This window comes from Aquarana catesbeiana, linkage group LG12 (assembly GCF_042186555.1).
Source record: "Aquarana catesbeiana isolate 2022-GZ linkage group LG12, ASM4218655v1, whole genome shotgun sequence".
Taxonomy (NCBI): Eukaryota; Metazoa; Chordata; class Amphibia; order Anura; family Ranidae; genus Aquarana; species Aquarana catesbeiana.
The window spans coordinates 164,666,223-164,678,231 of record NC_133335.1 but is presented as its reverse complement, the minus strand read 5'-3'; the positions used below and the strand labels follow the sequence as shown (position 1 = coordinate 164,678,231).

The window sequence follows — 12,009 nt, the reverse complement described above, 5'->3', positions numbered from 1 at the left end:
GGAGTTTTCCCTTAAAGTGCATTTAATCTTATCAAATAGAATTACAATATTAGATTTGATGTAGCTTTAAGTCTTCCTTATTGCCTGCTTTACTATTAGAAGTAGTTTCTATAATTTTTAATGTCCAGCTTTATTGTATTGCTTTCTGACTTTATAATTATCTCTTTTTTTTCTGCATTGTTGCAATCTGACCTATTTGCATTCTGTTTACTCTTGTCCTCATTGAAGATGATTCATTCATTAATCTGCTTCTCCTTGCAGACTTTATGAATGTATACTACCAGATTCGCTCCAGCCAACTGGATCGTTCAATAAAGGGACTGAAAGAACATTTCCGAAAGAACAGTGCAACTCCTGGGGTCCCCTATTCTCCCATTGTGCCTAACAAGAAGAAGGATACCCCCACCAAGAAACCAGCCAAGAGGCCAGGTCAGATTTAATATGCACTGTAACTCTTATCTTCTCAAGCATCCCACCCTCTGTATACTTGCCTACACTATGTGGTCAAAAGTTTGTGGACACCGGACTATCACCTTTCTGCATGTTTAGAAGGTTGTGGGTACCCCTTCAAATTATTAAGTTCAGGTGTTTCCAGTGAAGGGTATTGTTAGTGCTACAGCATACAAAGACAGTTTAAACAATTGTGCTCTTCCAATTTGGAGAAGGTCCTTTCCTGTTTTAGCCTAACTATGCCCCTGTGCACAAAGCCTGCTGTATCTAATTCTTAGGTACTCTTTAATGACTGGAATAGTACCACTGAATTGCCGTAAGGCCAATGTGGTGCCTATGATTAAAAAAGGATCCAAGTCTTTACCAAGTAACTATAGACTTGTTTAGGAAATAAGTAAAGAACACTGGGCTCTATAAAAAACAAAAGTGAATAAGCAGCAGCATACGTTGTGAAAAACAACTAAGGTTAAAATAAAAAAATGCAGCGCTAAACAATGTTGTAACTATGAGAAAACTAAAACATACATAAGTCCATGTATAGGGTATTAATAGAAAAATGTGATAAAAAAACATAAGTCCAAAATGAAAAAATAGTGGGTGAATAGAGTGTTAACTCATGTCCATACACTGGAGGCAGGACGGAAATGGATGGTTGGAAACCCAAAGAACTGGTGAGTATAGTGTAGATCCGTAGGGCTGGGCTAGCATGAATGGTGTTAGACATCAAATAAGTAAAAAAGATGGGTACTCTTACCGAAAGAGGTGGACTCCCCTGTTAGCGACATGGAGTCAATCAGGCAATGAGCCCCATCGGCTGGAAAAGGAAATCCTGAATTTTGAAACAGGCAGGATAAACTTCCGGCAGTAGGAACACCAAGGAACATACGATGGGTACCAAGGATGGATATTTCCAGGTGTAGAGTGGCAAAACAGCACTAGTCATCCAGAAGGAAGATACTCTTGTCCAAAGATTATGTAAGCGAAAAAATCACCGCTTCTGCATGGTGCAGGTAAAAACAGGGGGATTTTTATTGCTAGCAGGTCAAAGGATGGAGGCTTCCATGCAGCATCCAAGTCTCCTCGCCACAGGCAGCAAAAACTGGAAAAAAAAAAAAAGGCTTTTTGCCGGACTACATCGCTCAGCAGTCAGTGTTCATTTTGTGATACCTCCTCCTTGTTGCTTTGCACTATGGGTAGAAGAGGTTCAAACACCCCAAGAACCAGAGACTCTAGGGGATCTCGTTCGGGTTCTGAGGACCCCCTTTCTGCAGCATCCTCCCCCCCTGAGGGGCCAGGGACGGCTAGCCAGAGGGAGCCATTGGGGTCAGGGGCTATATCTGTCTCCTGCACTTCAGCCCCTGTATACATTACACAGGAGGTTTTTTCCTCAACCACTAGTGGTTTAGAGGAAAGATTAATGGCCGTGATTACATCTTCACTCGGTGGAAGAAAACGCACTAGGCCTTCCTCTGTTTCCCAAGACCCTCAGGAAGAGGAGCCCTGGGAAAAAGGAGAGGAATCCCTTTCAGAGGATCGGGATGGGATGGATGATTCCTCTTCGGAGGAATCAGGTGACGAGGGACCCTCTGCGACTTCCCAGGAGGAGAAAGTCTTAGTGCAGATCCTTACTGGATTGGTCCGCTCCACATTTAAGTTGCCCATATCTGAATCAGTTAAAGAACCCTCTTCTTCTTTAAGGTCACTGAAACCTCCTCAAACAACACATGCTTTTCCTGTTTATAATTTACTTGAAAAGCTCATTTATTCTGAGTGGGATCACCCAGACAAACGTTTTTTTCCGCCGAAAAAGTTTTCAACACTTTATCCGATGGAAGAAAAGTTTATTAAAATGTGGGGAATACCGGCCATTGATGCCGCCATTTCCTCCGTAAATAATAGTCTGACTTGTCCTGTAGACAATGCTCAGATGCTCAGGGATCCTGTAGATAAAAAGATGGAATCCCTATTGAAGGATGTTTTCTCCTTGGCAGGTTCAGTGGCTCAACCTGCAGTTGCAGCGATTGGAGTCTGTCAGTACTTAAGAGACCATGTTAAGCAGGTTATCAAAGTTTTACCTGAGCAGCAGGCCCAGGGGTTGGCTAACCTTCCTGCGGCCTTATGTTACGTTGTTGACGCCATCAGAGATTCTATTGTGCAAACCTCTCGTCTTTCACTGGGGTTGGTGCATATACGTAGAATCCTATGGTTGAAAAATTGGTCAGCCAAAGCACCATGTAAGAAGCTGCTGGCTGGGTTTCCATTTCGTGGTGCAAGGTTGTTTGGAGAAGACTTGGATGACCATATCAAGAGAATCTCTGGTGGGAAAAGTACTCCTCTTACCTGTCAAGAAGAGTAAGCGTCCCTCTTTCAAACAGACTCTTTCTCCAGCGCTAGGGGCTTCAGCCTCCAGGCAGTCTCGACGGCCTCCTCCGTCTGGGTTCAGAAACAAGAGTCAACCCCAGGAACAAAAGAAGTCCTGGGGGAAGAAGCCTACTAGGCAAAACACTAAGACCTCTTCATGAATGGGTGCCCCCGCTCGCTCGAATGGGGGGAAGACTGCGACAGTTCTCAGAGCTCTGGCAGGAGGACTTACAGGACAGATGGGTAATCTCCACAGTAACCTTAGGGTACAAGCTGGAGTTTCAGAAATTTCCCTCTCCTCGGTTCCTCAGATCAAGCGTCCCCAGAGAAGAAGCAGTCGCTCCTTCTAGCGTTAGAGCGACTTTTGTCGCAGGAGGTCATTATGATGGTTCCCGCAAAGGACCAGGGATTGGGCTGCTATTCCAACCTTTTTATGGTCCAAAAACCGAATGGGGATGTCAGACCCATTCTGGATTTAAGGGATCTGAACCGATTTCTAAGCATTCAGTCCTTCCGCATGGAATCAATTCGGACAGTAGTCTCCACCCTGCGGGGAGGAGAATTTCTGGCATCGATAGACATCAGAGATGCATATCTGCATGTGCCCATTTTTCCTGCTCATCAGAAGTTTCTGCGCTTCGAGATAGGAGGGCGCCATTTCCAGTTTGTGGCTCTGCCTTTTGGGATAGCCACTGCACCTCGAGTGTTCACAAAGGTCTTGGCCCCTCCTCTGGCCAGATTAAGGGCTTAGGGTATAGCTGTCATAGCATACCTAGACGACCTGCTACTGATAGACCGGTCGGTAGCCTCCTTGTACGGGAACTTGTGAACCACAGTCAAGTATCTGGAACACCTAGGTTGGATCCTCAACCTAGAAAAATCTTTCCTAAAACCAGTAAGAAGACTGGAGTATTTAGGTCTGATCATAGATACAAGCCAGGAGAAAATATTTCTATCTCAGGCAAAGATAACTGCTTTAAGGGAGCTGATTCTGGCAGTCAGGACCAAGAAGAGTCCTTCTGTCCGACTTTGTATGAGGCTGCTAGAGAAGATGGTGTCTTCATTCGAAGCAGTTCCTTATGCTCAGTTTCATTCAAGACTGCTGCAACACAGTATTCTGTCGGCCTGGAACAAGAAGGTTCAGGCATTAGACTTTCCGATGCACCTGTCTCATGCGGTGCGCCAGAGCCTCAATTGGTGGCTCATTCCCGAAAACCTGCAGAAGGGGAAATCCTTTCTGCCGGTTACCTGGACGGTGGTAACAACAGATGCCAGTCTGTCAGGTTGGGGAGCAGTTCTGGAACAGTCTGCGGTTCAGGGGGTATGGTCCAAGACAGAGAGGACCTTACCCATCAACATTCTGGAAATCCGTGCGGTATGTCTAGCCCTAAAGGCCTGGACTATCAGGCTACAGGGTTGCCCGGTCAGGATCCAGTCCAACAATGCCACAGCAGTGGCCTATGTCAATCATCAGGGAGGCACCAGGAGCCGAGCTGCTCAAAAAGAGGTGAACCAGATCTTAGTCTGGGCAGAGAGGCATGTGCCATGCATATCGTCAGTTTTCATTCCAGGGATAGAGAACTGGCAGGCGGACTATTTAAGTCGCCAGAGGTTACTTCCAGGGGAATGGTCTCTACATCCCGACGTCTTTTGGAACATATGCCAAAGATGGGGGGTCCCAGATGTAGATCTTTTTGCATCCCGATTCAACAAAAAGATAGACAGACAGATTTGTGGCAAGAACAAGAGATCCTCTTGCATGCAAGACGGATGCATTGGTGATTCCGTGGCATCGGTTCTCACTGATTTATGCATTCCCGCCTATTCTGCTACTGCCACGACTCCTTTGCAGGATCAGGCAGGAAAGGAAGTCAGTAATTCTGGTGGCCCCCGCTTGGCCCAGAAGGACATGGTATGCGGAAATAGTAAGGATGACGGTGGGTTCCCCGTGGACACTACCGGTACGCCCAGACCTGTTATCTCAAGGTCCAGTGTTCCATCCTGCCTTACAAACGCTAAATTTGACGGTTTGGCTATTGAGACCCACGTTCTGAAGAGTCGTGAGATTTCAGGTTCTGTGATAGCTACCTTGATCAATGCAAGGAAGCCAGCTTCCAGGATGATTTATCTTAGAGTCTGGAAAGCTTATGTATCCTGGTGTGAATCCAGGGGTTGGCATCCCAGAAAATATGTGATAGGTAGAATTCTTGATTTTCTACAATTGGGTTTAGAGATGAAGTTGGCTTTGAGTACCATGAAGGGCCAGGTCTCGGCCTCATCAGTATTATTTCAACGGCCACTTGCTTTGCATTCTTTGGTCCGAAAATTTATACAGGGGGTGATGCGTCTTAATCCTCCGGTTAAGGTGCCCCTAAACCCCTGGGACTTGAACTTGGTTCTGTCTGTGTTACAGAAACAGCCTTTTGAACCAATAAGTCAGATTCCTTTGGTCTTGTTGACAAGGAAGTTAATTTTTCTGGTAGCCGTTTCTTCTGCTAGAAGAGTATCAGAATTAGCAGCCCTTTCCTGTAAGGAGCCTTATTTGATTTTACACAAGGATAGAGTGGTACTGCGCCCTCATCCTAGTTTTTTACCAAAGGTGGTTTCTGATTTTCATTTAAACCAAGACATTGTTCTGCCTTCCTTTTTTCCAGATCCCTGTTCTCCGGAAGAGAGATCACTACATGGATGTAGTAAGAGCAGTCAAGGCCTATCTCGAGGCAACTGCTCAGATTCGCAAAATGGATGTTTTGTTCGTGCTGCCAGAGGTTCCCAATAGAGTACAGGCAGCGTCAAAAGCTACCATTTCTAAATGGATTCGACAGTTGATTATTCAGGATTACGGTTTGAAACAGAAGATTCCTCCATTTCAGATCAGGGCACATTCCACAAGGGCTATTGGTGCTTCTTGGGCAGTGCATCACCGGTCCTCTATGGCTCAGATCTGCAAGGCCGCAACCTGGTCTTCAGTCCATACATTCACCAGATTCTATCAGGTGGATGTGAGAAGGCATGAGGATATCTCATTTGGGCGTAGTATGCTGCAGGCAGCGGTACAGGTTCCTCAGGTCTGATTGCACCCTACTTGGTCGTGGTTCCCCCCCCCCCCCCCCCCTCAGATAGCATTGCTCTGGGACATCCCATCAGTAATTACTGTGGCTCTGTGTCCCGTGATGTTCAAGAAAGAAAATAGGATTTTTTAAAACAGCTTACCTGTAAAATCGTTTTCTTTCGATGGACATCACGGGACACAGAGGTCCCGCCCCTCTTCTAATACACTATATTGCTTGGCTACAAAACTGAGGTATCCCTGCAAGGGGAGGGATTATATAGGGGGTTGAACTTTCTGATAGGGTGTGCCGGTGTCCAATCACCAGTGATACCTATATAACCCCTCAGTAATTACTGTGGCTCTGTGTCCCGTGATGTCCATCGAAAGAAAAGGATTTTACAGGTAAGCTGTTTTAAAAAAATCCTATTTTTAAAGCCCTGGACACGCTACTTATCACCTTTTATTTGGGCCACCTATAGGCGGAAACTTAAATTCTCCACTCTGCAGTGCCCTAAGGCTGATGCTGGCATGGCATTGCCTAACTTATACTATTATTATTGGGCTGGGCAGCTATGCCATCTGACAGACTGGTTGGGACCGGCTAAGCCGGCGGTGATTGAGTCATATCTCGCCTATGTCCTTAAAATCAAACATCTGTTGATAGCACTGGTGGCACCTATGGCTGCCCTGGGGGAAAGACATATACCAATATTGACATTGGCCCATACGGTGTTGAGGGAGACCAAGAAAATTACTAATTTTCAGGGTACTAACAAGGCGCTACCTCTGGCACAATCCAATGTTCCCCCATTTAATGCAATTTGTGGACTCTGGATTCTGGGAGCGTAGGGGAATGGTTTCTCTGGACAACATTTATGATGGAAATGTATTGGCTTCTTTTGAGGGATTGCAAAGGAAATATGAATTGCCCCAATCTACCTTTCATAGGTATTTACAACTTCGACATGTGCTACATACTCAATTTTGTAATCGTGACACTGACTTCTCTGAATACCCACTGATAGGAGTGCTTCGATCTCAGGGCCCCAGGGGACTTATCTCAATTCTGTATCTACTATTGCTCTCTGCCACGACTAGTGGGGCTCCACTGGAGGTGCGCATCAAGTGGCAACAACTTGTCCCCCGATTTGTCTCATGAGGATTGGGAGGAGGCATGCTCTGCCCATCTATCTGTATCTCCCGCAGTCAACAATAAATATATCCACCTTTTATATGCTACATCAAACATACCTGACCCCAGGCAGACTGCACGCAATGCACAGTATACCTGCCTGCACTAGGTGCACCTGTCCGCGCACGAATTTCCCCACTGGTGTGTCTGCTGGGGGGTCCTCGATGAGGAGCAATGGCCAAGACATATTAGGACCATGCTACTGGAGACATTTATTTATGGCCCGTAAAGCTGTACCACTTTAATGGGTCCAGCTCACACCTCCGTACATACATACATGGCTTTGGTTGGTGAATCGGGTATTACCCTATGAAAAACTCATATTTGAACACAGGGGTTGCCCAACTAAGTATAATAAAGTGTGGGATGCTTGGTGTTCTTCTGCCCTTACTGTAACCGACACGTAACTATATCAATAAAAGACTTGAGAAATGGCTATTGTACTTTAGTGTTTCTATGGTGTTTTCTATAACATGTGTATCGAGATCAATATGCTGAGAAATGCAGTGTACTTGTAAAGACATTGACATTTTTGCACTGTAAGATGTACCGCACTGTTTTGTTCGCTCATGTTGAGCGCATTTTATAACTGTCATTGTCCTGTACCTCTTTCAATAAAAAGAGTTTTATAAAAAAAAGTTGATTCTGGGAATATCCGATTTGCCTCTCGGGGGAACTGCAAGAATTTTTTCCCCTGCTGAAGGTAATTGGATCATGCTTTGCTGGGTTTATTTTCCTTCCTCTTGATCAACTGTAGGTATAGGATTGTGTATATAGGATATATGGTAAAAGAAAGGAAGAAAATGGTAAAAGAAAAGGATTGTATATTTTTTTTTTTTCCCCACGTTTATTGGTTGAACTAAATGGACTCTATGGGGTTGATTTACTAAAGGCAAATCCACTTTGCACTACAAGTGCACTTGGAAGTGCAGTCACTGCAGATCTGAGGGAAACATGCAAGGAAATTAAAAAACAGCATTTCTTTCTCGAACATCACAGGACACAGAGCCACAGTAATTACTGATGGGTTATATAGGTATCACTGGTGATTGGACACTGGCACACCCTATCAGGAAGTTCAACCCCCTATATAATCCCTCCCCCTTGCAGGGATACCTCAGTTTTTACGCCAGTGTCTTAGGTGATGGACGTGTAAAGATGTCCTGTGCTGAGCTCCAAAGGGAATATCCTGATATCCTATACTGGGGCAAGCCAGGCGAACCGAATCCATTCAAAGTGTCTTTTCATGGCCGAATTGAATGGTACCCGGGCCTCGTGTCCGAAGAAACGAGGTTTTACCTGTAATGCTTCTCTTTTTAGAGAGCTGGACCCCGCAGATCAGAAAATGGCTTTAAACTTCCTAATTTCTGGCGAGGTGCTTTACGGTCCCAGAACTGTTGGATCCCCCTACTGATGGGGGGCCCCAGTCTCTGACGGTTTTTTCAAACGGAGCCCACCGTGAGAGGTGAAGATTGGGTCTGTGTAAACAGCACCCTGCGGCTGGATAAGGTAAGAGGAGATTCCACAGAATTTTTGAGTTCTAGTGGCTTTTCTCCTTTAAGGTAAATGCATGCTATGCCTATTGTGACCACCGGGGGCTGCCAAGAGCACAAACCTACACATGCTGACTCTGTCTCAGGTGTTGTAATCGCTGTTTATGTCCCAGCGTATCAAGCAGGCTGCAAACAGGTAAGGTGGAAAGGGGGATTTCTCATGTTTGAATGTTCCCCCCCAGGCTAGAGAGTGGCCACAGGGGTCTAGAAAGTGGTTATACCACCCGGGCTCTGCGGCCTAATGGCCACCATCTCTCAAGATAGCCGTTCAGGCAGATCTTGTTACCAGCCTCCCCCCCCCCCCCCCCATCCCCAGCCTTTCTCCGGAAGCATGACAGGAGAGTCGGCAGCGCGGGAAGCGCTCGTTTTTTTCAAAACTCGAGGGGGGGGGGGGCGGTAGAGGAGGGGGCGGGACGTCAGCACAGGTGCTTAGACTCCCACTCAGGCCAGCTGCAGGCTATTAGAGGCACTCTGTACAGGTGCACACAGCCTTCTGAGAGACACAGAGCTGACGGTCGCATGTAAGGTGGGACACAGGCATTCTCCTAGGCAGCATTTACTGAAGTAACACCAGACTGAGCATTGGGTAGCAAGGCTTTTAGCCAGACTACATCGCTCAGTGGGCAGTGTTCATTTGTATACCTCACACCTTGTTGCTTTGCACTATGGGTAGAAGAGGTTCAAGCACCCCAGGAACCAGAGACACTAGGGGATCTCGTTCAGGTTCTGAGGGCCCCCTGTCGGCAGCATCCTCCCCCCCTAAAGATGGGCCAGGGACGGCTAGCCAGGGAGGGCCATCGGGGTCAGGGGCTACACCTGCTTCTGGCACTTCAGCCCCTGTATATATTACACAAGAGGTTTTTTCCTCAACCATTAATGGTCTAGAGGAAAGATTAATGGCCGTGATTACGTCTTCACTCAGTGGAAGAAAACGCACTAGGCTTTCCTCTGTTCCCCAAGACCCTCAGACAGAGGAGCTCTGGGATAAAGGAGATGAATCCCTTTCAGAGGATCGGGATGGGATGGATGATTCCTCTTCGGAGGATTCAGGTGGAGAGGGACCCTCTGCGTCTTCCCAAGAGGAGAAAGTCTTAGTGCAGATCCTCACTGGATTGGTCCGCTCCACATTTAAGTTGCCCATACCTGAAACTGCTAAAGAATCCTCTTCTGCTTTGGGGTCACTGAAACCTTTCCAAGCAGCACATGCTTTTCCTGTTCATACTTTACTTGAAAAGCTTATTTATTCTGAGTGGGATCACCCAGACAAACGTTTTTTTCCGCCGAGAAAGTTTTCAACACTTTATCCGATGGAAGAAAAGTTTATTAAAATGTGGGGAATACCGGCTATTGATGCCGCCATTTCCTCCGTAAATAATAGCCTGACTTGTCCTGTAGACAATGCTCAGATGCTCAGGGATCCTGTAGATAAAAGGATGGAATCCCTATTGAAGGATGTTTTCTCCTTAGCAGGATCAGTGGCCCAACCTGCAGTAGCAGCGATTGGAGTCTGTCAATACTTAAGAGACCATGTTAAGCAGGTCATCAAAGTATTACCTGAACAGCAGGCCCAGGGGTTTGCTAACCTTCCAGCGGCCTTATGCTTTGTGGTTGACGCCATTAGAGATTCTATCGTGCAAACCTCCCGTCTTTCACTGGGGTTGGTGCATATACGTAGAATCCTATGGTTGAAAAATTGGTCAGCCGAAGCACCATGTAAGAAGCTACTGGCTGGGTTTCCATTTCGTGGTGCAAGGTTGTTTGGAGAGGACTTGGATAACTATATCAAGAGAATCTCTTGTGGGAAAAGCACTCTCTTACCTGTCAAGAAGAAGAGTAAGCGTCCCTCTTTCAAACGGACTCTTTCCCCAGCGCCGGGGGCTTCAGCCTCCAGGCAGTCTCGACGGCCGCCTCCATCGGGGTCCAGAGACAAGAGTCAACCCCAGGGACAAAAGAAGTCCTGGGGAAAGAAGCCTACTAGGCAAAACACTAAGACCTCTGCATGAGGGGGCGCCCCCGCTCACTCGAGTGGGGGGAAGACTGCGACAGTTCTCAGAGCTCTGGCACGAGGACTTCCAGGACAGATGGGTAGTCTCCACGGTAACCTTAGGGTACAAGCTGGAGTTTCAGGAATTCCCTTCTCCTCGGTTCCTCAGATCAAATGTTCCCAGAGACCCAGAGAAGAAGCAGTCGCTCCTTCTAGCGTTAGAGCGACTTTTGTCGCAGGAGGTCATTATGATAGTTCCCGCAAAGGACCAGGGATTGGGCTTCTATTCCAACCTTTTTACGGTCCAAAAGCCAAATGGGGATGTCAGGCCCATTTTGGACTTAAGGGATCTGAACTGATTCCTAAGGATCCTTCCGCATGGAATCAATTCGAACAGTAGTTCCCACCCTGTAGGGAGGAGAATTTCTGGCATCAATAGACATCAGAGATGCATATCTGCATGTGCCCATTTTTCCTGCTCATCAGAAGTTTCTGCGCTTCGAGGTAGGAGGGCGCCATTTCCAGTTTGTGGCTCTGCCTTTCGGGATAGCCACTGCACCTCGAGTGTTCACAAAGATCTTGGCTCCTCCTCTGGCCAGATTAAGGGCTCAGGGTATAGCTGTCATAGCATACCTAGACGACCTGCTCTTGATAGACCGGTCGGTAGCCTCTTTGAATGGAAACTTGAGGACCACGGTCAGGTATCTAGAACACCTGGGTTGGATCCTCAACTTAGAAAAGTCTTTCCTAAAACCAGTAAGAAGACTGGAGTATTTAGGTCTGATTATAGATACAAGCCAGGAGAAAATATTTCTACCCCAGGCAAAGATCACTGCTTTGAGAGAGCTGATTCTGACAGTAAGGACCAAGAAGGGTCCCTCAGTCCGCCTTTGTATGAGGCTACTAGGGAAGATGGTGTCTTCATTCGAAGCAGTTCCCTATGCTCAGTTTCACTCAAGAATGCTGCAACACAGTATTCTGTCGACCTGGAACAAGAAGGTTCAGGCATTAGACTTTCCGATGCACCTGTCGCATGCGGTGCGTCAGAGCCTCAATTGGTGGCTCATGGGAATGGTCTCTGCATCCCGACGTCTTTTGGGCCATATGCCAAAGATGGGGGGTTCCAGATGTAGATCTCTTTGCATCCCGATTCAACAAAAAGATAGACAGATTTGTGGCAAGGACAAAAGATCCTCTTGCATGCGGGACGGATGCGTTGGTGATTCTGTGGCATCGGTTCTCACTGATTTACGCATTCCCGCCTATTCTGCTACTACCAGGCATTAGACTTTCCGATGCACCTGTCGCATGCGGTGCGTCAGAGCCTCAATTGGTGGCTCATACCCGAAAACCTGCAGAAGGGGAAATCCTTTCTACCGGTTACCTGGACGGTGGTAACAACAGATGCCAGTCTGTC

At 46.9% G+C, this 12,009-nt stretch overlaps 1 protein-coding gene across 11 annotated transcripts in view; it reads left to right on the top strand.

Annotated features, from left to right (window-relative positions):
- Positions 1-12,009, top strand: part of EXOC7 (exocyst complex component 7) — a 94,771-nt gene that overhangs the window by 20,761 nt on the left and 62,001 nt on the right. For all 11 annotated transcript variants that reach the window (XM_073606146.1, XM_073606154.1, XM_073606147.1 and 8 more), the window contains exon 6: positions 262-429. In XM_073606146.1, coding sequence (XP_073462247.1) covers positions 262-429 — 168 coding nt within the window. The remainder of the gene's footprint in view (positions 1-261; positions 430-12,009) is intronic.